Consider the following 26,758-nt stretch of genomic DNA (forward strand, 5'->3'; position numbering starts at 1 on the left):
CTGGTGCAGGTGTGCCGCAGGGTCAGTTGAAGAATCTGTGAATTTCACATTATGTGGTAGCGCACTCGGTGCTTCCTCGGAGGTTAAGGGGTTTTCTTCCCACGCAGTGAACAGCGGACGCTAATGTTTTGTCACTTTTTAAGGAATCAAACTCAAAATGAGGTCAGTACTTCCACGCTTTAAACGCTGCATGCTCATACTCTCTCCCGCACTCAATATATTATCCATTGTTGATCTGCACACAGCTGTTGCCACAAACGTCGCACTTGCTTACGTCATTGTCATGAGACACTCTCGCAAGAAAATCACGGTTTTAGTAACGCAGTAACGCAGAGTGCTTACGGGAAAGTAACAGTAATCTAATTACCGTTTTAGCAATAGTAATCTCTTACTTTACTCGTTACTCGAAAAAAGTAATCGGATTTCAGTAACGCTTTACTGCCCATCTCTGTTCATGGCACAGATTCAACAAGGCGCTGGAAACATTCATTAGAGATTCTGGTCCAATTGACACGATAGCATCACACAGTCGCTTGTCGGTTGCACATCCATGATGCAAATCTCCAGTTTCACCACATCCCAAAGGTGTTCTGTTTGGTTCACAGCTGAATTTGACTTATCAGCAATTAACATTTTGGGAAAACGCACTGATTAGCTTTCCTGTAGAGGTCTGAGTGAGGAGAATTTGCCTATTTGTCTAGATTAAATAATTAGCTAGAGCCATCAACTGCTAAGCTAGCATGGCGAATCCTAGACAAAGCCATTTTTTACACACACACAAACACACAAAGTAGAAAAGTAAATTTGCCAACTTAAGTGACGCAGCTTATATGTGCAGTAGATATATTATTTTTTCTTCTTTAAGACTGTCCTGATTTGTTTAGAGCTCCAGGACACTTCTGGAGCCCTTTTCTGAGTTCTAATATTATCCACATGTTTGTTGCCCTGGAAACCCAGATTGATCCAGGAGGAGAAGGAGAACACAGAGCTGCGTGCCGAGGAGATCGAGAGCCGGGTCAGCGTGGCTTTGGACAGTCCGCCCATCCCTCCCTCTTCCCTGGGGAGAGACAGCACAGGACGGGGCTTCATCCCCACTTCCATCACATCCTCCACCCTGGCCTCCCCCTCTCCCCCCAGCTCCGGGCACTCCACCCCTCGTCTGCCTCACTCCCCTGCCCGTGAGACCGATAGACAGGTACGACTGGAATGTAGAGAAGAACTCCTATTTCAGTTCGTGTTAACCTTTTTACCTCACCTTGGTGTCAGCCTCCCTGTTTATGCAGACAGCTCCTCCAGACAGTGAGTCATTTAAATAAAGCATAAGTAATCACGCAGATGGGGTCAAGAAGTTTAGTTATTCTTCAGCGGCAACAATGTCAGATTGGGAAAGTTTGATTTAAGTGACTCGTGGTGCGGTATGAAGGTTCCAGCAACGGGCAGATAGATTACAAGTAATGGTGCAATAAACAAAAAGCAAGCTGTCAGTGGTGATTTTGAAAATTGATCATGTTTATGTAGGCGTTCAGTGAGAATGGCAAGATTGGTTACAGTTAGGAAGCTGGATGTAAGCCAAGGAAAATAACTCTTTTAAGGCTGTAGCAGGAAACCTAGTCGGCTTCGGCTCCTCTTCACGTCATAAAGGTGAGCTGTGCAACTAAACTTGTAAAATCAAAGAACTCCTCTTGCATTAATCTCAATTTTTAACTATTTGGTAAAAAAAAAACAGGAAAAGGATTACATTTCTAAACAAATAGGATATATTAATATAACAGTTGTTGATTAGTAGATTTTGCTCATGTTTTCCAAAGCAGGGCTTGCTGTTGTCCCCTTTTTCCATTTTTTAGTTGTTTACATGCATCATTGTTGGACAGAGTTGAGAGAATCAGGTCTGGACTGTGTCTGAAGTTGACTTTCTCGAGTATAACACACAGAAAGACACTGACAGCTTCAGACAAGTTGTTAGAAATGGATATATTTTGTGCCGTCACGTCGCAGTCAGAAATCATTCGAAGGCAAAACTTCAAACGTTTTATTCAGTCTAAATCGAGCAATTTGTGGCTAAGATGAATCTTATTGTTGGGACCTACAGTCACGTAAATAACGAGGTTTTCACCGTGCTGCGTGCAGTCCTGTGAAAAAATACATTCCATGATTCAGCAGCTTGTAGAACCACTTCTAGCAGCAATAACCTGAAGTATTCATGAAGTGATCAGTTTCTGTGTGCCTTTATTAGTCTCTCACATTGTTGTGCATTAATGTTGCTTATTCTCAATATTGGTTTGCATTCATTTAAGCACAGCGCTCTTAGGATACCACCACAGCATTTCATTCTGAGCTCCGGCTCGGTCTTTTCTGTTTTGGTGTAGATTCTTTTTGTGGATTTGCTGCTGTGCTTGGCGTCGTTGTTCTGTCGTGTGACTTAATTTGGGCCAAGCTTTAGCTGTCAAACAAATGGAGTCACATTTGACTTTAGAATCCAGCAAAAATGTAAGAAATCTGTTTCGGCCAGTCTCAGTCACAGTTGTGGCTTGGCAATATTAATAATGATGCTACAACAGGTAAAAAACATACTTAGAATATAGTAGCTAATATTTTTTTAATTTACAGACAAAACATTTAAGCAGAGCAGAGCTCACATCATCCATAAAATCATAATTTTTGTGCTTGCATCTACTGCAAATTATACAGTTTACATTTTATATTCCAGAACAGCAAAGATGATGACCGATCCCTCGCTCTTCTTGACTCTACACCTCCTCCCACTCCTCGTGCGCTGCGATTGGACAGGATGGCCCTCACCCATCCGGGAGCGATGCTCGATGACCCCAGAGAGTTTCGCAGGTAAGACGGCTGCGCATTCAAGCGTGATGCTTTCAATGTGTATTTGTTTTTCCAACTTTAGTTACTTTCTTTGTCTCTCCTTCAGTCTCTCGGCAGATGGCAGCAGCACCAACAGCAGCCAAGATTCACTCCACAAGGCCAGCAAGAAGAAAAGCATCAAGTCTTCCATCGGCCGGCTTTTTGGGAAGAAGGAAAAAGGAAGGATGGGCCAACCTGGACGGGATGGATCTGTTTCTCTTGGTAAACTGATAAAAGATAAGGGAGGGACTGACTGAGCATGAGTAATCCATGCTGTCAGCATTTACATCTAAACACTTTATTGGCTCGGTGAATTCGGAGCCAGAAAAGTGTTCTTATCTAGTTCTTGCAATCTTTAATATCACTGTATGTTTCCCAGCATCTACACCCTCTGAAGACCTGGCATCTGGAGACCCAATGGGAATGAATAAGACGGGAACTCTTGGTCCAGCAGATAAAGACCGCCGCAGCAAGAAGAAGTCAGTGAATTATATGCTGTGCGTTTCATATTTTGATCTTTTAATCGGACAGCACCAAATAAGAAATCTCTCTGTTAAATCTCTTATCAGGCATGAGCTGCTGGAAGAAGCATGTCGCCAAGGACTTCCTTTTGCATCTTGGGATGGACCTACTGTTGTGTCGTGGTTAGAGGTAGGTGATCATAGAACTGAGATCTAAATGAAACTTTCATCTTGATTTAATCCACTCCTTGCCTCCTTCTAGCTGTGGGTGGGAATGCCAGCTTGGTACGTCGCCGCATGCCGTGCCAACGTGAAGAGCGGCGCGATCATGGCCAACCTGTCCGACACGGAGATCCAGAGGGAGATCGGCATCAGCAACCCGCTGCACCGCCTCAAACTGCGGCTGGCCATCCAGGAGATGGTGTCCCTCACCAGCCCGTCTGCCCCAGCCAGCACTCGCTCTGTGAGACTCTGAAACTGCACATACATTTAACAAGTCCATAGCCAAGGGGAGCACAAAATTATTAGCTATAAATTATAAAATGCTCTGGTACATAAAAAAATGCATATCTACCTCATGGCATTATATGAAATAGTCACAAAAACCCAAGCCCTTTTTTCCATGCCGTCAGCACAGCTTTGAAACGGACGTATTTCATTTCAAAATATGTTTCATGTCTGCACCACATATGCTTACAGAGTAAGTACATCACCATGGTAACCAAGAAAACAGAGCTTCACGAAGCCGCAACTTTGCGCTTTAACCCAAACGGTGATCAAACATATTCGAGTGATGTTGGTCACCTAAATGTAACCAAACAATGAATGAACGTGTAAATGAAAAGCAAAAGAAATATACAGCAGGAACATGAACGGTAGTGTGAGAGGTGAAATTACTTATGCCTCCTGCTTCCTCCAAGAATTAGACTTTTTCGCCCAGCATGACGGATAAATAGATTGGATTTTGTTCATTTTTGCAGAACTTCCATAAAACTTGGTAATATCTACAGATGGGAGTCGTTTAGGCTGTGGGTTTTCGAATCCAGTTAGGTCCAATGGCTTATGAAACTGCAGATGTATGTGCCTAATATCTAGGATTATGAGTGGGTCATTGGAAAATGTTCGATCTTGTAGGGGGTCCCTGCTCCTAGAGGCTAAAGGGGGGGACCTCCAAAATTATAAGCCCTATTTTAAAACTCTCATTTACCTTAAAGAATGAATATTTTCTCATGATAAAAAGATCCCAGTCTAGACAGCTTCCCCCTAGAATTAAAGGTAAAGAAGCCTTTAATTGGAGCACACTAAGACCTTAAACGCCTTCATATGTCGATTTATGTATTCATTTGGGACGGATATCTATCTTTCTGCTGAGTATAGACTTTTTGCTCAGAGTAGCGCCTTGCTGCATCCATATTTAAAGTCTGAGGTAAATGTTGAGCCAGATGTTTGTTGTTTAGAGACTGGCACAAATTATCAGATTATAGTCTCTGTGAAGGCCACATAATTAGCGCCAAATGTCACAGTCGCTAGTCATAAAATTAAAATGTGACCTGGAATATATGATATTAATAAGGAATGATGTAATAGAAATAGCCTGTTGGGGCACATGACATGTAGGATGTAGGATTAGAAAGAGAAAGAAAGAAAACAGATGCAGATAAAAATGAATGCTAACAAACATGAAGCCTATTCTACACGTGATAAATGTCCAAAATGATAAAGATATGAATGGAAATAGGCTCTGCTGGGAGTGACGGGGTTCACCTTTGTCATCTGGAAAACATTGGCAACAAAAACTTTGCCCTCTCCCTCGGCAACAAAGACAAACCAGATGTTGAAAAATGTAGTAAAAGTGCTGCACGCACATGCATTTGTGGCACTGTTTTTTCCTCCGCTTCCTCAAGGAAGATAGAGTGAAAAATAGCTGAAAGCCATCTTCTTTAAGGCGTCTGCTTTGGAGCTTTTAACAAATGGCAGATTTTGGTTTTTCTTGGCTTTCCCTTTTCAGCATTTGGCTTCCTCTCTATTTACAGTAGAAATCATATTAATGATACGGTGAAATGCGGAAGATGATCAATCGTGCAATTTTGCCCAACAGGCTGAGCAGATTCATTAGTTATCGGTTCACATAAGCCCATCGAACCTCTTGTTCGTGGAAATCACCATGGCAATGAGTCTTCTGTTGTGGTTGGCTGACATCTTTTGATGTGGCTGTTTTGGCATCGCGAAAATGTTCGAGTGTTGACTCATTGCTGTAGACAGGCAGTGAAGTGTGGTGTGTGTGTGCATTTTTTGTAATCTTTTATCTCACTGCTTCGCTTCTTTTGTTCACATAACTGCAGTCTACCAGTAACGTGTGGATGACCCACGCAGAGATGGAGTCTCTGAACGCCGCCACCAAGCCCCCGGTTAGTGCCCCAGCCGTCCTGTCTCTGTCTGACAAACTGCCCTTTTATGGTCATGGTTATTTTATTTTATTTATTTTGAATAATGTTGAGCGTCTCGTCCGGTCTGAATCACGTTGATGAGTCTCTCCCCTCGCTTCTCCTCTCTCTCCTTGTACTTCTTTTTTGTACTTCTGTCTCTCTGTGGGCCCAGGCCATAGTGTTGAGCATCTTCTTCTCTCCCTGTTGTTGCCGTTTCAGTGTGAACTGCTTCCAACTAATTACCCGTTCACTAACACACTGTTCCTCCCTTTTGTCCTCTTTTCCCGCTGCTGCTGTTGCTGCTTCCTCCTCTGCTGCTCCTTCACTATCTATCCATTCGTCCACCTTGCTCTTCACCTCCGCACCCCTCTCCCTCACCACCTCCACATCACTCTCTCTGGCTCTGTCTCTCTTCGTCTTCCTCTTCTCTTCTCTCTGCAGGAGCTGAAAGAGTTCAGCTGGGATCAGGTAAGGGATCAGCTGCGCCTTTTTGAAAAAAAGTTCGCACAACATGCTGCGTATTTGTCACTCATTTCATCTCTAACAGCAGTGAGTCATTTGCAGCGCCATCAGATACGAGGCCGAGCGTGAATCAGTGTTGCTCATCTGTGGTTGTCCCCTCCAGATACTGGCCTATGGCGATATGAATCATGAGTGGGTGGGCAACGAGTGGCTGCCCAGCCTGGGCTTGCCGCAGTATCGGAGCTATTTCATGGAGTCCCTGGTGGATGCTCGCATGCTGGACCACCTGACCAAGAAAGAGCTGCGAGGACAGCTCAAGATGGTGGACAGCTTCCACAGGTAGAGCTCGGCTTCATAACTCATGCTCTTTTGTCACGTCTCGTGTTTACAAAACTCTTACTCTCCTACCTTTGTGTGCATGTGACAAGGGAATTTTGAAGGTGTTAAAAGACAATGGTTATGGCACTCTGACAGCTCAGTTGTGTGTCTCCAGGCCTTCTCTGAGTTCTCTTTTGAAGGAGTGAAAGGGTCAGAGGTGCTGGGTTGTTAATGCTTTCTGAGCACATGTGAGAGTGGAAACACGCCCTCCTCGGTTAACCTGCTTGAACCCCTGACCCTCTGGCTCTTTGCCCTCTCCCAGGGTCAGCTTGCATTACGGCATCATGTGCCTGAAGCGTCTAAATTACGATCGCAAGGAGCTGGAGAGGAGGAGAGAGGAGAGCGCCCACCATAACAAAGGTGACCCCTTGTTTCTCTGCCATTATCTCACCTTTCACGCCCCAGTGGAGGGATGGTATTGTACAGTTCTCCGAGCCAGTAGAAGCAGCTAATTCGTTTATTCATGTGGTGCTTTGTGCTGTGTAAAGCATACCTTAGTGACTACTAACAGCAGGTTATTTGTTTTATTTGACTATTCATTTTATTGCATTTTTACCATCACCTTGTTGATCTGTTAGACCGCCGTTTTTATTGCCTGTGCTATTTCATGTGCCGTGCACAGCTCAAGTTTAAGAAGCAAAGCATTTTTTCTTGTGGAAAGGCAGAAATCCTGTGTGTTTCTGGAGCTCATCGGAACCAAACTGGACCAAGCACAAACTAATAACTAGCAGTCTTGGTTAAATACAGCTTCGAATAGAAACCCGCACTAATCTGGTGGTATCGTAAACATTTAAACTTCTACCAAACATCAATAGAACATCAATCTTATCACAGCAGTAACAAGCTGATGTGAATACCATGAATACATCTTTTCACAGCCTCCTACATGCTGTCCCTGAGCAGAGAACAAGTCTGACTGGTACCATCTCCTGTTTGGCTTACGTGTCAGAAAAGGCCGCTTCCCACCTGCATTATCAAAGTGTAATTCGGAGTTTATGTGTGAACTTGAATCTTAGCTCCTTATACAGTTTTAAATAAACACGAGCCGCATGGCTCTACAAAGGCTGAAAATCACCTGCATCCGCTAATCGAATCTCTGGATTCAGATAAGTTTGTGATATTTTATTGAGACTAACGAGACCATACATGAAGCTCAATTTGATGTATTTGTAAAGTTATGATGCAAAATGCAATTGTGCCATGTCTTGCATGGGTAAAGAAGCTTTTCAAGCATTCTTTGGTTCCCATCTTGATAACTTCGAAGCAGGGTCAAACCACACCTCTGTTAAAAACTGTTATGCATGTCTGTGCAAAATCTTTTGAGTTGTTCTGATAAAGAACAAACCAACAACATAAAATGCAGTGGCAGAGGTAAAGATTCATACCTTATATTTATATTGATACTGATCAGTATATGTTTTTAATTGTTGTTGTTTTTTAAATTCTAGTATTTGTTAACCCAGCAAAGAGCAAAACCCCACACAATTTACTGTCTAAAACAGAGAAATAGCAACAAGCACTGGTACCCTGGATATTTTCTGTTATTTTATCTATTTTATCTGTTTTAAATGTCATATCACCATGTTGTATAGGTGGCTGATCAGTTCAAGTTATAGCTTTCTTCTGTCTGAATTATTTTCTCAGATTTGGCTGCTTCACCCTGTTTCAGTGTGACATTATGTTTGTTTCTGACCTGCCATCAGTCTACACTGCCAGCACCCTTTTACCAAACTGCCTAACATCTCTGCGGACGGTTTCCAGACTAATAAGAATTTATCATCTGCATAAAGGAGTAATAAGATTATGTAATCTCCGTAAAATGATGCACTATTTGAGAAGCTAAAACATTTAGAAAACAGTTTTTAATGACTAAACCTTTCCATTCTTCACAAGTTTGGGGGTTTTAGAATTTTAGCAGGGAAAGCTGCTGTACTGCTTTTAACTTTTGTCAAATCTCTTTAAAGTAAGCAGATGTAAAAAAGGAAAGTCTTTACAAGTAAACTATAAAAATACTTTCTTGCATCAGCGCTGGCATGTAAAAAAAAAAGTGAAACAAAAAAACCCCTTAATAATGGTTATTTTCTTTGATTTCTCACGTTCCTGGGAATTCCTGTGTTTAGACCACCCATTGTTTTTCCCCCCTCCTCGTTATACCTAGAAGAGATTATAAGCCACAACCTTCTAGCTTGGCTGGATAATGATTACATAAATGTCAACACGTTCGGTCATTAAACAAACCCAAATCTCTCGCACTCCCACTGCTGCGCCTTGAAAAACACATGTTGTGCATTTACAGTCAGTTCATCTTGGCTTCTCCCCAGAGGAATCATGCAGATGAGGAAATTAGCGAATCTGGGTTTGTCTGATGATAGGCCTGACCTGTGTTGTCCATGTGCAGAAAATAAATCAGTTAGTCAAATGTTTCATTATTTCCTCTGATCGCTGACCCTTACAGAAGACGGTTAATAAATCTGAGCAGCCCTGCATGTGTTTATGTATCCAAATTAAACTAAAGGAGGTGGCTTCAGTTTTAATAAAGATTTAAAAATAGTGTGCAGACAGCTTTCTGTTTGCAGATGAATGCCTCTCCTCCCTTCCTTTCACCTCCTCCCTTTCTCTTCCTAGATGTGATGGTATGGTCCAATGAGCGTGTGATGTGCTGGGTGCAGAGCATCGGTCTGAAGGAGTACGCCGACAACCTCCGGGAGAGCGGCGTCCACGGGGCTCTGCTGGCTTTAGACGACACATTTGACTACACTGACCTGGCCCTGCTGCTGCAGATCCCCAATCAGAACACACAGGTAGTGAATTCATTGTCGATGCACATCAAGAGAAATGTCTTTGCATCAAAGTCTGTTCCTACGTCCAAGACAATTTATCAGATATTTTGCACTTTAAGATCCCTATAAACTTTTTTAGATTTTGATAATTTGCCATTTTTAGACAGAACAAGTTTAGCCAGTTCTGTGGTATTTACCCTAACCCTAATCTGAGTTATACAACAGGCAGCACAGTGGCAGAATTGTTAACACTGTTGCATCACAGAAGGAAGATTCTGGGTCCAGCTGGGACTGTGTGGAATTTGTATATTCGCTCTGTGCCTGTGTGCTTTCCTTTCGGGTGTTTCAGGCTCTTCCTCCAGTCTAAAGGCATGTAATTTAGGCTAATTAGCCAAAAAGTTGGCCACTGTTAGAAATGGTTCACCGTATCTCTATGATGGGCAGGCGACCTGTCCAGTGCATACCCCACCTCTCACCCTATGACACCCAGTGTAGGCTCCAGGCCTGCTGTGACCCTGAAGTGTTTGTGATAATGGATGAATTTCTATTTATATGGCAACAAATTCCTAAAAACCAAGCAAAAATGCCTTTCCCCAGCTGTAATAGTGGGAACTACTGCAAAGGCAGTTTTGAGTACTTTGACTGGTGTTTATCTTTCTATCTGGAAGTCAGTGGACAGACGTAGTCAACACAATGATGTCACACATCTCCAAGATACAGTCCCAAAACATTTACAAGTTTGGAGTTGAGATCAAAATGGAAAAAAAAAAGCTCAAGGTTGGGTGTGGTACGACCCATGTGGACCGAGTGTTCATTGAAAAAGTAGTGTTGACTGCTGAAGATGAGCCTGAATGCCAGCATGTTTATATATGTGTGTGAGTTGTGTCATCGCAAAACACAAGCCAAAGTACTCTAAACTGCGATTGTACGAGTCTGTAGGGCCACATTTTGCCATGATGACACACATTCAAAGCAATCCCAGTTATGCTGTCGTACCTGTAGCAAAGGTTTTGGGTGTAGCTGTATCCAAAATTCCTCTTGCTATTGCAGAAATGTATGCAAAAAGGGCGTATGTAATTAGGTGCACCATTGCACACTTAGTTAAACATATATAAGAAAATTAGTAATATAATAACTGTCTTTAAAAAGATCTTCTCAGCCTCTCCGTCTCAAATAGAATTACGTCTGTTATGTCTAAAAATGTCTAAAATGACACGTCAGGAGTTAAGTGCAGAGGTTGTTCCTGTTACACTGAAAATCGAATGAGAATCCACAGTATTGTTATAAAACAGGTATCATGTTCAAAGAATTAATGTATGCCAGCATAGCAGAGCAGCCCTGATCTGAAAATGCATCATCTGCAGAGTCCAAGCTAATCTCCGAACTCTCCATCACCTCTATCCTGCAGGCCAGACAGCTCCTGGAGCAAGAGTACAACTCCCTCATCTCCATGGGAACTGAGAGACGGCCCGATGAGGTGAGCATGCTAATATGTCTTTAAAAAAAGAAAACAAAATACCCATGAAGAATGCAAAGGTTGTTTGCATGAGGATCCATCTTAAGGCTCACGACATGTGTCTCGCTGACAGGATGGGACTAAGACATTCACCCGCTCTCCCTCCTGGAGGAAGATGTTTAGGGAGAAAGACCTGCGGGGCGTGACCTCTGACTCTGCCGAGACCCTGCCTGCTAACTTCCGTGCCTCAGCCATCTCTACACCCTCCGTTACCCTGAGGAAGGTTCAGAGTGAAGGTGAGTATGACCCCGTGACCTCTGAAGCATTTGGTCTCACCTCCGGATTCGTTCAGCTCGTTTCAGCCCTCGAGTCGCGTCACCATTTAGAGGACGAAACACTTAATGTTCTCATTTCCTGGCAGCCAATTACTGCAGTTTAGTCAAAGCTCCTGGAATCTCAGCGATTCACACAAGGTGATTTCTATTTGGAGGTTTACAGGAAGACGACAGGGAGACCAATCTCACTCCAGACTCAAATGTTTTACTCAAAATGCAATTTTCTTTTCAAAAACCTCACCAAACAGCTGGTAAATATGAAGATAAAAGTCAAAACAAAGCAGTGAGTGAAACAAACCACAGTTTAAAATAAGTATTATAAACATCAGTTAAAGGTTTACCGTAACCACTTCCAGGCAGTTGTTTACAAACCCAATTAGTAAGCATTATTAATTATCCATCATTGTTAACGATGTTAAACCAAAGCTCAATTTACTTTTATTAATGATGGTTATTATAAAGCACCAGATTGATTCTTGCATTTGTAATCTCAGGGAACCACACATAGCAAGGTCATATCTTTACATTTAAACCTAATAAGTCCTCCTTGAGGTCTGGAGACCCTCCTTAAAACTTCCTTTTAACAGGAAGAAACATGAAGGGAGGGTGTCTGCCTTAAAAGGTCAGTGTGAGGGAAGAGCAGAGTGAGGACCTTAGGAAGAGCATTTGAAAAACTGGGGCAAAACTTTGGTTGTAGTGGGGTAACAGTGCAAGGTCGGCCCAGGTGAAACGGTACCGTGGACCTCTTAATAAATGAGCCGTGTGTTTACATTTGTAATTCTTGGAAATGAGCCTTGAGCTGAAAGATTTTTCTGCAGCCAGAATACACCGGATGTTATATAAGATGCTGCTAATGCACAGGCGGCAGTTGGTTGTTTTCATGCTACTCTGCTATTAATTTGCCAGTGGAATTTTGTGTTGCCTTCAGTGGAGGAACTGGCAATAACAAGGAGCAGACGCTTCAAAGTACAGAGGAAGACTATTTTCCCTCATTCCTCCTCTTAATAGGAATGCCTCTGGAAGGTCAGTGCTGTTTAAAAGACTTTGCAGTTATAATAATAACCCCCCTCTGTGTCTCGGTTTCCAACACAGCCAGCTCTGGTGCCCGGGGTGAATCAGCCTCAGTGAGGACGTACTCCTGTTGAGTGGCTGAGGTGAGAACCCTCCGACTTATTAATTAAACAGTCTGGTTTCATTCGTTTCATGACACAAACATTTCCTCTAAGCTTCAGAGATAGCTTGCACATGTGTCCAAAGTCTTTGTTTTATGTATTTGTTTGTTGCAGTTTGGGAATTTTAAAGTGCTTGGTTTGGTTGGTTGGTGGGGCTTTGAGCTGAGTTGAATTGAGGCCACAGAAGCAGTGACGTGGCAGTAATGTTGTTTCTCTCCCCCCAGGGCGCTGACAGGATTGTGACTAGAGGACCCTCTCGCTCATCCACGGAGAAAGAAGCAATGAATATAACCATTTAACTTTAAATAAATCTTTCAGTCTGACCATTCTGCAATAACAGAAGAAAAGAAATAAGGGGGAAATCAAGAATGTATGAATGTATTTGCGAAGACTGCGAAGGTTGAAACGGATACGCTGTTTTCTCCCTCTGTCTCTCACTACCTTCTCAACTCTTCCTCTCTCAGTGCGAAGGGTGCGAAAAGGACAACACCGGTGTCGGTTAGAGTCGGTGCCGTTGCGCTGCGTAGGTCTCTCCTTTCTTCATTCCTGTCCACGTAAAGTTAGCAGAGTTGGCAATATCAGGGCTCATTTTCCTACCTACAGAAAAAAATAACACTTGCTGCCATTTATTGTCTTACAGTTTGAAAACAAGTAAATGTGTCGCCTTACAACTTCTGCTCAACAACAGGTGTTTTATAACGAGGGCCGGGACAGAAAGTAACCTCACCGTAAAGTCTGGAGAGGACTGAGAGGGTGTTAAAACTGAGTGACGACTTGGAGGGGAAATGGCTAGGTGGATATAAACGTGTCATAAACTACACCGGTGTTCTCCTTTGTACTAAAGGGCTGGCTGGTGTCTAGTGTCAGCCATTGTGGCTCTTTGTTGGCTTCTATGGTCCTGTCAGGGGTTGGTTGCAGTGGTGTAGTAAAATCCGTCTGAATTCAGACCACCATTTAGCTCCGACCACATCAGAGGGACCCTCCTCATGGCTTGTCCATTGGGGCCTTGAAAGCCGATAAGATGAGTAATCTCTTTTGAAGGGAGTCCATTATAGAGATCAAAGGCACAGAGTTGCATGGGACAGTGTGTAGCAAGGCCATAGAAGCATTGTGTTCATGATCTCATGATGTCAATGGCAGGAAGTCAATTAAGTTACCGCTGGTACCACTTTCTAAAAAAGATGTTAATAGGTTTTTATAAGTTTTGGCTTTATTGATGTTAAAAGGACACTCCAGTGATATTTGTTTTTTACTTTCAGTGGGGTTCCACTCAGACTGTGGAAACAGTTCCGCAACAGCATTGTGGTTTTGGTAGGAACCTTTTTAAAGTTTGGAAAAGAAGTGATACAATCTCTGCTTCAGTATGAGATTTACTTATTTTTAATATAATCTATAAGTGTGGAACAAACGAAAGGAGCAAATGCAATCTGGGCACTTATCGGTCGGTCTGCTAATTTAGCATTTTGGGGCAACAGCAAGTTTTTATGTAGCCTACAGATATCTGGGCCAAGACTGTTTATCTGCATGCAGGCAAACCTGCTCAAATGTGATTAACAATGTAACTCTGAATGCAAATGGAACCAGAAAGCTTCTTGTAGCAAAAATCTGGTCTCTACTTACTTACATACAGAGACATCCACTTATAGAGACTGGTGTAGAATCATTTTATACCTCGACCTACAGTAGAGCCTCTGCTAGTGACAGCGTGTCAGAATATATAACAAACATTAGGGCCTCGTCTCAACAGAGCTGTAATGTTCGATAGCTACACGTACCTCTGATTGGTGGATGTAGACTGGGCAAATAAAATAGTTTCTACGTAGCACTCGATCTTTGTTGAGTTTTATCAATTTCAGCTATATTCAAGAGAAGCCACACATATCGACAGGCAATATCTCCAAAACTGAGCAACTCACACCCAAACATTCTGGACGGTGGAAAGCTTGATTTTTAGGTGAACGGTTCCTCTAACCAAATATAATCTTTCTAGTGACTGTAAGACTGAATTAAAAAGGAAAGGAGGGTTATTCTAGAGGTGAATATGCACCGGAAAAATGTATTTTTCAGGAACTTGCACCAAAAAGTTCACCTTTCACTTAATAATTCAGTATCTCATTAGTGTCATTGTTATAAATATTAATGTTTTACATGGAAATAATGCCATTTATTAAAACCTCTAAGCCATTTCGAAACTATGTCTATCTAGAAAGTGGTACCTAAGTTTAGAATATAAAGCCAGACTCCAACGCGAAATCCTCAGTCAGCGTCCACGGTGTCTTTACGAGGTTTGTGACTTGTAATCATCAGCTCAGGGTCTTGGGTAATCCTGATGATGGCAGAGGCAACAGAGAGACAAAACAGCAACTCAAAGGGAGAAAAGAAGAAGAAGAAAAAGAAGGATGGACAGAAGCCGGTCATTTTATTGCACACAGAAGCCATAACCGAAATTTAGAGCGCTTTCTGGGGGCGTGGGGGTGAGATCAGAGAGAGGCCGGATGAGGTCGAGCCCGAGGAAGCCCAGGAAACAAAACCTTTAGCCTCTGTGTTTACGATGCATGTCAAACAAATGACAATGACCTAAAAACATTTTTTTGGTAGTGAAGATGATATGAGGTGTCGTTAAAAAATATATATCTGTATGATAAACCTACAGGGGGTGGGAGCCTGGGGATCAATTTGTAAAATGTGTGTATTTTTTTCAGTTGTATTTTTTATTTTTTACAATAACTTTATTTTCTTTAGGTATGTATTGGATAAATGTATGTACATGTTCTGTTCCTTCTTGACTTCATTTGAACTAGTTTTAAAAGTAAATATGAAACATTGAAAATGGTCATTCAAATACGCTACTGTATGTGTACATTTTGAGAACAAATTGTGCAATGATTTAACAGATTTCCATGATTAAAGTGATAGTAATACAAATTGAAAAAAAAATCATCTGGAAAATAAAGAAAAATAATGATGATGATGATGAAAATGGTGATGTAAAAGAAAAAAATAAATAAAGCGATCCAGGTGGATCTGCTGATCATCGCAAAGTTTTCCTGATTTTCTTTTATTCAGTGACTTCTATAGATAAAAATTTAAGATTTAAGAAGTTGTTTTGCTTCTTCTTTCAGAGTACAAGGAAAAGACATATTTAGTTTGTTTCACTTCACTTTGTAAATATCTTTTGCATACTTTGCAAACACCCAAGTACTAATAAGTAGTAGTAGTAGAAAATTTGCCAAACAAACTAGCAAAATAATTTAAACTAGCTGGACTTAACTGGGAGGTTTCAAAATGATTTTTTTTTTTAACCAACAAATGCAGTAAAACCTGAAGAATTTAAAGCTGGGCTACATTTAAAGTACGTTCTCTCAGTTTTTTGCTTGTACTCTCCACTTTAATTGCACGTACATCCACCAAACTTTTCACCGGTTTGCTGGTCTTTTTTTTTTTTTTTTCAAATATTCTTCAAAGTCTGATTGAAAACTTTTAGTCCTTAAAATGTGATCAAATGAACTTTTTCTGACTGTCAACAGCATTTTCTGGTGTACACCCAGTGGATACTTTGTTAGGTATACTGCTCAATAACACATATATCTGCTAGCAACTCCATGCATTCAGTTATGTGGACATGGTCAAGACAACTAGCTGAATTAAAAGTGTTCTCTCACCCCTATTCACTCAATATATATTCATACACCATGCATTCAATTATGGGTTATTATTCATCTGTGGTTTTCTTCCACAGCATGTCTTTTGTCTCCCTCCCCTCCCTGAGCTTGGTTCTCCTGGAGGATTTTTCCTGTTAAATGGGGGTTTTTCCTTCCCATTGTCGCCAAAGTACTTCCTCTTAGGTGTCGTCTGATTGTTGAGGTTTTTCTGTCACATTGCAGGGTCTTTATCTTACAGCTTTTAGGCAACTGTTGTTGTGGTTTGGTGCTATATGAATAAAAGTGAATGGAATTGAAATGGGGAGTATCAGAATGGGGAAGAAGGGTGACTCTACTAGTTTGAGTATTTCAGAAACTGCTGATCTACTTGGATTTTCCCAGAGAGAAGATTTTTAAGGGAGTGGGAGTTCTCTGTGTGAAAACACCTTGTTGGGGTCAGAGGTCAGAGAACAATTGCAAGACTGCTTTGAGCTGATAGGAAGACAACAGTAAATCAAATAACCACTCATTACAATGAAGGTATGCAGAGAGGCATTTCTGAACGCCCAACACGTCAAACAGATGACCTACAGCAGCAGAAGACCACACAGGGTGCCACTCTGTCAGCGCAGAATAGTAAACAGGCTCACCAAAACTGGATATCAGAGGACCAGAAAAACATTTGCAGGATCCGAATTTGGAGGCAACACTGTGAAAGAATGGATATATCCTACCTTGCATCACTGGTTCAGGCTGGAGGTTGGGCTCTAATGTTATGGGGGATATTTTCTTGGCAAGCTTTAGTCCACTAAGTACCAACTGAAAGCCATTTAAACAGCACAGTCTGAGTATTATTACTGACCATGTCCATCCCTTTTGACCACAGCGTGCTCATGTTCTGATGGCTGTTTCCAGCAGGAAAAAGCACCACGTCACGTCAGATGGCCTCCACATCTCTTCCAATAGAGCCCATTTGACATGTGATAGAAGAAGAGTTTTGCATCATGGATGTGCAGCTAACAAATATACAGCAAGTGTGTGAGGCAATCAACACAGACCGAAATCTTTGATGAATGTTTCCAGCATCTTGTTGAATCTATGCCACATGGAGTTCAGGTAATCCTGAAGTCAAGCCGGGATCCAACCCAGTACTACCTAATAAAGTGAGTGATGAGTGTACAACTGGCGTTATCTGATGTTCAAATTTATTCTAAAAAAAAATGCAAATTCAGGCATATTTCTATAGAAAATACCTCACCTGCATTATAACCATAAAATAGCAACAAAAAAAGGCTCCACCTCAATGTACGTAACTTTTTGGTGATATCACTTTCTTTCAATTTTAACAATCGCTGCTGTTTCCAAAAGAAACATTTTACAACACATATCTCTAAAGGGCGTGCTCTCACTCTGAGCCAGGAATCTACGTGAGTAGCACTTACATCCACCCAACATCACAGCTTTATATCTGTTTATATCTTAAAGGGCTTTTTAATAGAGCAGTTCATTAATGTGTCACTGCGAGCTTGATTTATAGAACGTCATTTGTTATAAAACAAAAACAAAAACGTGGTGAGGCTGACATTTTCCTGGCTGTTTACTGCATTATCTGAATGATGTAGTGATAAATAGATTTTTTTTAAACCCTCTCTAAAGACCTTTAACTGCAATGTGACAAGAAAATTAAACTTTATCCAGTATTTGGACTTCCATGAAAGCATGGATTATACAATTTGTGGATAGAAAATACATGTTTATTGTCTTTAAATAGTGCCAGTAAGTTTATTTGATTGGTTTGTGTTTTGTTGTTAGTGCCGACCCAAAAAGTAAATCCACTAATGCTTTTCGACACATTCGTCACCTTCATGGGGCATAAAAATGGACATTTTCTTGTCATATCTTCACAAATACATATGCAAATAAAATCAGAAAAAATGGGAGACACAGTTTAGATGTTCTCAAGAAACATAAACGTTATCCAGGTGTAGATATCCTAGTGTGTGTAGGGATTTGTGCATGTTGTGCACCTCAGCCTTGGAGGTATGTAGTCTTGGCTTGCTCTTTTTCCTGAAGCAATTATTTTTAATCAACTACATGTATCTGGATTTATAGACAACTGAACACAGAATAGCCACAATTTTTGCTTGTAATGGATGATTTTTAAAATTAGGACTTTACAACTTTTAAGCATGTTTGGCACGTTTCCTCTTACCAGCAGATTTCAGCAGCCAAAAATACAATAAAAATGAAAGTAATAGTAATGAAAGCTGTACTTTGTATGTACATTAGTTAAGTTCAGAGCATACTGAGTACAAAGTTCCTTTATTACCATGTTTGGCAGGACAACTGAACAAACGCAAAGATGGTAAATCAGCTTGTTTAAGTGTCACATAATTTACAAACCACATGCTTTTACAATCATGAGCCACATGTGAGGCCCACATGCACAGATACATCCTGCCACAAAAAAAATCCTCTGCCTGGCTGAAATCACGCTAGCATGTGCCCGCGCTGCAGTCTTAGTTAAACCATAACTGTAACGTTTCATGGTAAAATATACGGTGAGAGTTTGGAGCAGTAAAATGGAACCTCAGTAGGGGGCGCTCCTTCCTCTTACAACACGAGCGGACCAGAGGCTGGAATTATCATCAGACACTGGAGAGACCTACAAGCCCGTGAAGGCTTCTTCTATAAATACACACAAATATACATAGCTTCATACATAAAGGTATACTGGTGTCATATTGTACACTTATATATATATATATAGGAATATATTAATATCAAAGACATACACATGCTTACATACTAATCAAAAATAACTTAGATTATGAAAGATAAATCATACAAAAACAGTACTTCTTAAAGTAAAATTTCTATAGGACAATTTTCCCTAAGATCTAGTGTTGAGGTCTTCTTGTTTTTTTAAATGCAAAAGTCACATAAAGTTGTAGTGGAAGGAAAAGAGATATCTGAAAAGGTCTGGATTTAAGAAGAGATAGCTTCCCTCATGTTCTAGGAAAGACCACGAGGAAGAGAAAGTGCACACAGAAGGATGTCAGAGCTGCTCTGCTCTGTGTCACTTCACTTTGTGCTGTCTCTTAAGCCCTCCCCCTTCTTGTCAAAACCTCCCTCCCCGTTGCCGGATTTGCTCTGGACAGCAGCACACAGACGCAGGACGAGTTGATTCGAATCCACCTCCATGCGATTCTGTTTCGATTATCTTTGGTGAGTGCTCGCACGTACGACTGCTTGACTCTACACTCACTGTTCCACTGTTTTTTATCCACTCCCAAGCAGCTGCCCCCAGCCACACCTATCCCTCGAGGTTTGAGAGATTTCGCTGATGCAACAGCACCCTTTGACTGGATCCGGTTGTTGGGATGGTGGCAGTTAGTTTCATAGAAGTACTGTTGTAGAGGTCCTCTCTGAGTCTGGATTTCCTGTAAGACACTGACATTCTCTCCTTTGAAGTCAGTGGCTTCTGTCTTGTTAACCCACACACTTATTGCCTCGCACACCGACTGTTCCCTTGACCTAATACCCTCCTTTGATCTGTCAGTCAAATGTGAGCGTTTATCCCTTTTAACAGGATGGACACCCTCGCGGGTAAATCTAGCAGAGTCTGCCCAAGACAAAGTCGTACTCCTGTCGAGTGCGCGGTCGCCGTGACCCTCGATGGCCTCCTGCTCCTCCCAATCCCTGTCCTCCTCCAGCATGCCAGTCTCTAACATGAGCAAAAGAGGTGGGTCCTCCGGAGGTGATGGAGAGGATGAGAACAGGACCCGAGGATGAGCATCGAGAAACAACTCGTCTCCCTTTAAGATGTTATCCAGCCCTCCCAGACCCAGACCATCCTCCATTGTCAGACTTTCTTTAGGAAAACCTCTTCCAGTTCCCACGGTCCTCTGGCTCGCTGTCCCGATTTTTTGTGTATCTCTGAACTGATCTGAAGTTGTAGTCAGTTTTGGTCCTGTTTGACCCTTATGTGTTGTAGCAGGACTCACATGGTTTTCCAATGCAGAAACCTGCAATGGCCTATCAGTAGCGTCCTGAAGATTGTCTTTCTTGGAAAAGTCCACAAAGCCTGCGTATTCATACCTGCTGGTGCTGCCAGGTTTGTAATCCTTGGGAACAGAACTATCCTGGGAAACATCCTCGGCCCTGAGTGTAGCTCGTTCTGTGGGAACATCTAAGCTGCTTCTGTCATTGCTGCCTGAGTTGCTGTTTGATTGGTGGGTTCCTCGACTCTCCACCTTGAATGTCTCTTCGCGTATAGGTTTTACATAATCCTTACGGCTCTGGAGGTTTTGTCTGTTGCTGTGTTGACTGAGCGCAGCAGTCATGTTGTAGTCCGTCTGCGAGGCACTTCCATTGAAGCTGTAGTCCGCGGGGGCAGCTGCGAGGCGAGCGGCTGGGTCATGCCGGTGCTCTCTGCGTTTGTCGAAGCCAGGCTCGGCGGTCGCAGTAGCAATCTTGGACACGGGGTTGTGAGGGAAGGGCAGGGCCGAGGCAATCACCATGGCAACCAGGGGAAGCCAGTGCATCACTCCCAAGACGTATCAGCTGGTGGTTAAAATAGAGCAGACACAAGAGGAGAGAGAGCCAACGTTACTTTATACAATGCAAATTGTGGCTTATACAGTTAAACCAAGCACCACAATTAAAGTGTAAATTGAGAGGTTTTACTGGTGGCCTACAGCTTTATGAGACTGGTGCTTTAACTGCTGAGGTATGGCTCTAAAATCTTGGCAGAACTCGTGGAAAAATAGGTACAGCGAGGTCGATCTTTGTTTCTGCAAGAGGAGTTCAGCTATGAATGGTGCACACTTTGAAGAGCTCACCTCCGACAGACTGGCACGTATGTGTGTCAGAAACTTTACAGCCAACGCTTTTAAAGGCATGATTTGTTTCTCTTCTGCTGTTGCTACTTTTCTTCAGAATTCAAGAATCTGGGACTTTCTTCTACATGTTGTAACTTACAATATACCTTCTTGTCAAAACACACACACATAATACGAAAGCATACCAATACAGCTGAGATAAACCGCAAGTATTCTACCTGTTTACACCTGGGCTGTGAGTGAACTGGTGATGGAAATTTAATGACGGATACAGTACTGCATTCAGCTGCACTAGCCTGGAAGAGTTTCAATTATAGAGTGATCGCTATTGTAAACGTCCTGCCTGCCATAACCTGTATTATCTAAACTTTGTGCAGCTTGTAGTTACAAAAGGCTTTAGTGCTGCTTTTTGTGTGGCAAAAATAAGAGGCTGAAATTCTTCTGTATAACTCCTTTAGGTCATATACACAATATTATGTTATAAAAAGTACATACTAAGCATTTCATAAAACGCATAGTTAACTGTTGACTAGTTAGTTCACTATTATTGTTTTTGCCCATTTTACCTGGTCACAGAATCTTAGAAGAGCTCAATATTATTACAATATGACACCCACAATAACAATTCAGGGATTTCTATGCACAGAGAGATTTTTGGAGAATAAGTGGCACTTATAAGGTTAATAGGTTTGATATATGTAGACCAATAAAACGAATCATAATACAATACTTGCTGCATTACATGACTATTATTTAGGCTAGGGTACCATGTTGGTGTAACTGAACTGTGGTGTCATTGTATCAACACTATCCAATTTGTTAGCTCTGTCATTTCCTTCTCCCCTTGTCTGTAACACACACACACACATTACAGACGCGTAAATATCCTGTTATGACAGGCCTGATCCCTTCATTACGCTGATAAATTTCCAATTCACTCATGACCTGAATCATATTTAGACATTACAGTTTTCACAATTATGCTGTGGGACCTGAGATACAGTTAAACACCAGTTAAACTCCTGGTTTCAATAGTTTGTCTGACCACTAATTTGAAGGCAAAAATCTTTATTGCCAACCTATCAGATGTGCACAGTTTACAGCTTTTTTTTCATCTAAAAAATTATGAGCAAATTTCCTGAAAATCAAAACTAACTGTTAGTATAAATATAGTCAACCAGACCGCACACTCCCTCGTGTAAGCCAAATGTAAACAATTCCTGACACGCAAAGGACGTTTAGGGTGAATTGCTTTGTCAACTCTGACATTATGTGAATGAAATAAAAAGTGAGATGACTCACATGTGACTCAATGTGAGGTTGCCCTCTGACTAACAGTAAAAATATTCCAGCCACCAATCTATACCGCAGGTCCAGCGAGACGGTATTCAAGCAGTACTCACGAGCCTACACGGGGGAGGTAAGTGAGGATTTAGTTATTTGTTTAAAAGCAGGGAAAAGGTCAATTGGAAAGAGTAAAAACGGGCGGAATGATGGGAATGTCAGTGATGTAACGTTGCTGGCGAGGCTCCTTCGTGGCAAAGGATGCAGACTTCTAAAAAAACCACAGCAACATAAAATACGTGTCAAAAACTGAATGTTATGACTTCGTTTGTTTGCTGATATTATAATTGTTTGTTTTAACGGGTGTGTAAGAGCGACTGGGTGGGTGGATCATCGGTGGCTATCAGTGAGTGTGTGAATGAGTGGTGACAAAACTAAATCCTTCCTGTGACAGGACCTGTAACTCAATAGAACCACACCCGGGACACAATGCTGCCAGCGAGACGCAGCAAGGTTTGGTTGAGACATCATTCATGCTGTCACCCAAGGTGCTGCCGCTCAAAGTGCCTGCTGACGCCAAATCACACCTCAGCGTGTAGAGCTACATGTTTGCTTAGTTTACTGATCAGTGTACCAGGCCTGCCAAATGTTTTGTGTGATGGAAACCAATTAAAGTGATAAATCTGACCGTTAACACGAAGGGGAAGTACAGGATCAAATATCTCGGACAGCTGTGGAATATGTGATCAGTTGGAGTTACAGGTTTCCTAAAGGCCTTTGTGGAGCACTCAGACATCACACCGAGGGCAGGCAGGCTGACCGTCTAAGTGGTTTCTTTGTAAAACAGCAGCAGCAGGAGCCGCACTTCATCACCATGCTCCATTTGCCACAATGACATGCATCATTTGCTCTCCCTGCAAGGCTAGACACAAAGTTCTTCCACCGTCTGGACCAAACTCAAGCCCTCGCAACCTACACCCCCTCTCCACAAATGAGTATGCACAAATACCCCAGGCCGTCTAATTCGAAAACCTCACCTAGTAAGTAAAACCCTACTCGAGGCTGCACTCTTATGTTAATCCTGATCACCGTAGCCTGAGAGCCTTCAAAATGAGCAGCACAGGAAGAATACCACAGGATATACAGCCTAAACAAACAGATGGAACCACCTCATCGAGCAAAAATCCATGAATAAACAGACTAAACTGTGAGGACACTAACGGAGAGACCTCCAAGAACTCCATTTCTTAGCACTGATTAATATAAGTCCTTGATAGCTCACATGCTGGCTTTCTTTTCTCTGCAATCACATTGGCTGTGCATTTATTTAAGCTTCAGAAAAGCAGTCAAAACAAGGCGGAAGATACAACTTGTTCCCAACCTCTGCAATACAACATTCCCAGCAGATATGAGCATACGTCAGGGAGCATTTTTACGTGACAGGTTGAAACTGTCCTATTTCACTTTGTTTTTAACCACTCTTAAAATGCAATGTTTCCCCTCGCTCTGACAGTTCAGCATTTTACTTTATATCTCTTTCTATGTATTTATTTTTTAACTCATTTTTATCAGATTAATGTGCTGCATTTTCTGGTGCTTACATTAAACAGCGCTTTTAGCTGAACACAGATTCGGTCTTTTTTATGGACACTTTTAAATACACATAATTGACATTTATTATTTTGTAAAGACATTTAAGAAGCTGATAAAGTTTTTATAATTCACTTGAAAAATTACAATACAGTAGACACTAACTTCCTGTTAATGGATGATAACTTGTCATACATTTTTCTGTATTATCAAGCCACTTTAAGTTAGCGTGAAACACATGCATCAATCCACATTCTTCACATGCCGTCACTCAAAACTCTTGCTCAACATTAACAATAGAAAAACTTTAAACACAGAATATAAACATAAGTGTTTTTCTGAGTAGATCTGACACCTGGAAAATTGTTCAGACTCCTGCCAGTGTTAAAGGGAAGAAGGAATCAGGGGGAATTATGGTACAGTGTGCCTCTGGCTCTCTCTTGAGACCCACCCCAGGAAACACATGCCATAAAGCAGATCCACACCTGGCAATGGCTACTGTGCTATTTAGTCTGTTTACAAGTTCCACATGTGTGGCTAATGTCAGGCACATCCATCTGACAGCGGGAAAATGCATTCAGTGTTAGGACTGCATTCTCTCCTAAACTAATCCTGCCTCTTTGAAGTTCTGTAACTCCCCCTCGATGGGGGTGGAAGATCTCGGAGGGAAGCTTCCCCCTGAAAACAGTTTACACGTCAGATTGCATCTTTCACCACATTTTAATCACAGGTTGGGTCTGACTAAACGGTCTCAAAAGCATCTATTAGAAACACCGACAGCAGGAGTGGCTGTGACACTATGTGAGATGGAAAAAACATGCAGGTAAATGTTTGTCCTCCCTCTGCTTCGTCCCCTCTTTCGAGGTTAAAAATAAAAGCCTTTACATCCATTTACAGTGCCTTGCGGTCCCGCTGTGCAAACAGCCCATTAATTCCAGCTCTGTGATTGTTTCGTACCATGCTCACCCTGCAGGATTGAGCCCCCTCCTCTCTAACCTTGGCTCTGTCAGTGACACCTCTCTCAAATGACTTGTAGATCTCTCTGGTTCACACTGGGAAACACTTTTAATGAGGTGCAAGCAAGCCATGCGTCTTCTTCTGTTTAAAAGCGTAAAAAAAACCTTAAAAACTGTAATGAAATAATTTATATTACACTCAAACTTGCACTTTCACCTGCAAAAACCACCCACGAAGCCTATTCAGCCCCTTATCTGTTGACAGCGCGGAGTTAAGAGATCAGCTGCAGGTATGTTAAAATGGCAACTTGTGTGATCTACCAGCAGGTTTGTGTTGTGACTCGGTAGCATTCACCTCACCTGAGTGACTGCCAAGGAAAACAACATGTGAAAAACCCTACAAGTGTCAGGCTGCCAAGGAAAACACGTAGCGTCTTGATCTTCTCAATCAAGTGAGAAATGCGGAGCTTTAAAAAAGAAAGTATGAATCAAATAAAAAATAAATTATAATGATCAATTCGTGCCTGTTTATACATGAATGTAATTAAAAAGAGAGCTCGGGAAAATAAATAAATATAAAATTATTAAACTTATAGTAGCCTGACTTAAATAACTTTCTGGTTGTTATCCTCAAAGTGATAGGACCTCACCAGTGCCTTTGAACCAGGGCACTGATAAGCTTCCATCTTCCAATCTAACTTAGCACGTCTACTTACTCAAGTACGTTACTAAATAAGTATTAATAGAAACTTTCTGATTCTACTCCACTATAATTTGTATGCAAAATAATGTGCTTTATACTCCATAACAATAATTTTAAAGCTTACATTTTTTTGTTATATATTGCAAAATATATATTTATGTTATATATTATATAATATAATCATAATAAATATTAACTATTATAGCTATATAGATTCAGTTATGATGCATGATCTAGTATAATGTATTGTATAATGCACATATTTTGATTCTGCATAATTCTGCACGTTCTTTTACTGTAAGTACTTTCAGCATATGTTGAACCTACAAGTTTTTTTTACTAATATTTAAGCAGGGTTATGACTTTTTAACTTGTTTCTTCAATTTGCAAAAATGTTATTCACATTCACACTTGTCTACTACATCTGTATGAGGGCACTTGAGCTTGGAAATCCGTGTTTTCTGCACCAGTTTTCTACTTTGTATTTATTTCTCATTAAACATTATAATATAATATGTTTTCCAGCGGGGCCCCACTGCCTTGGTCCCCACTATGCCACTCAATTTACAAAATCATGGAACCGCCCCTGTATCTGTAACTGACTGATTGCATAAATAAATGAAGAAACGTGTCTGTATTTCGATTGAGCTGCGCTGCAGAATATTTAAACATTATTTTGAGTGTACGTGTGTGGCATACCGTTTAGGTGAGATCCGGACCCCGCGTCCTTCCAGCTGACACCACATTGATTATAGTCCTGTCGCTGTTGCTCAACTGGTTTAAAAAATAAACCCCAAATCACTTTTACACGTTAACCACAAACGCTATTCACAAACATGTCTTTCTCCTTTTTTAATAGTCCGTGACATCGCACGAGTGCACCAAAAATCCAATGAGGGGAGAGAGAAAAAAGGAAAGGAAAGTAGTTACACACCAGAAAACTCTCCTGTCCCGGGAGCGCTTCCACTCAAGAGAAATACTGTATGCAATAAACCCACAAAACTATTACAAATGTTGACCCGCCTGAAAATGTGGATATTCCATAACTTGTTACTGCTCCAAGGAGCCCCAGAGAAAAATTATGTCAGTTCAAATAAGTGAGCGACGAAGTGGAGCGCTGAAGAAGCTACCCAAACGTTTTAAGAACTCCGAACTCCGCCTGAAACGCGTTCAACAAAGCTAGCATTAACTACAATCAAAACTTCCGGTTAACATTTTCAAAATAAAACATGAATTGAGGAATTTGAATTTCCATCGAACGTGACGGAAAGGCAGGGCTTTTATTTTAAAGAAGCACGCAGTCTCTTCAGAATGGCCCTGTTATTGGCTTACTGCTAGCTCGACTCAGTTGAGATTAGTTTCTTGGTGGAAGCGCAAAGACTGGGCGAACTCCCCCCCCCCTCAGGATCCT

General features: G+C 41.5%; 2 protein-coding genes across 4 annotated transcripts in view; one reads left to right on the forward strand and one right to left on the reverse strand.

Moving 5' to 3' along the window:
• Window positions 1-15,361, forward strand: part of ppfia3 (PTPRF interacting protein alpha 3) — a 33,772-nt gene extending 18,411 nt beyond the window's left edge. Inside the window, exons 17-31 of one of the 2 annotated variants that reach the window (XM_005726279.2) lie at window positions 958-1,195; window positions 2,708-2,841; window positions 2,927-3,081; window positions 3,239-3,338; window positions 3,429-3,510; window positions 3,583-3,783; window positions 5,663-5,728; window positions 6,188-6,214; window positions 6,372-6,547; window positions 6,849-6,946; window positions 9,212-9,387; window positions 10,775-10,843; window positions 10,956-11,118; window positions 12,250-12,311; window positions 12,554-15,361. In XM_005726279.2, the coding sequence (XP_005726336.1) occupies window positions 958-1,195; window positions 2,708-2,841; window positions 2,927-3,081; window positions 3,239-3,338; window positions 3,429-3,510; window positions 3,583-3,783; window positions 5,663-5,728; window positions 6,188-6,214; window positions 6,372-6,547; window positions 6,849-6,946; window positions 9,212-9,387; window positions 10,775-10,843; window positions 10,956-11,118; window positions 12,250-12,302 (1,738 nt within the window). In that variant the 3' untranslated portion in view covers window positions 12,303-12,311; window positions 12,554-15,361. Of the gene's footprint in view, window positions 1-957; window positions 1,196-2,707; window positions 2,842-2,926; window positions 3,082-3,238; window positions 3,339-3,428; window positions 3,511-3,582; window positions 3,784-5,662; window positions 5,729-5,918; window positions 6,215-6,371; window positions 6,548-6,848; window positions 6,947-9,211; window positions 9,388-10,774; window positions 10,844-10,955; window positions 11,119-12,249; window positions 12,312-12,553 lie in introns of those variants that run through there. The other variant, XM_013909091.1, reaches the window with a different exon arrangement.
• A 2,920-nt stretch (window positions 15,362-18,281) lies between these two features.
• Window positions 18,282-26,510, reverse strand: ntf4 (neurotrophin 4). 2 transcript variants are annotated; one of them, XM_005726281.1, is made up of 3 exons: window positions 26,282-26,510; window positions 26,047-26,121; window positions 18,282-20,536 (listed from the first exon to the last, which is right to left on the reverse strand). In XM_005726281.1, the coding sequence occupies exon 3, from the start codon at window positions 20,515-20,517 to the stop codon at window positions 19,072-19,074; it is 1,446 nt and encodes a 481-aa protein (XP_005726338.1). In that variant the 5' UTR covers window positions 20,518-20,536; window positions 26,047-26,121; window positions 26,282-26,510; the 3' UTR covers window positions 18,282-19,071. The 2 variants fall into 2 exon arrangements, with proteins under 2 accessions (XP_005726338.1, XP_005726337.1); XM_005726280.1 differs by having other exon boundaries at window positions 26,047-26,510.
• Window positions 26,511-26,758: the final 248 nt, after the last annotated feature.

Source organism: Pundamilia nyererei, unplaced genomic scaffold, assembly GCF_000239375.1.
Source record: "Pundamilia nyererei isolate P.nyererei 1_Seehausen unplaced genomic scaffold, PunNye1.0 scaffold00018, whole genome shotgun sequence".
In the NCBI taxonomy this organism is placed as follows: Eukaryota; Metazoa; Chordata; class Actinopteri; order Cichliformes; family Cichlidae; genus Pundamilia; species Pundamilia nyererei.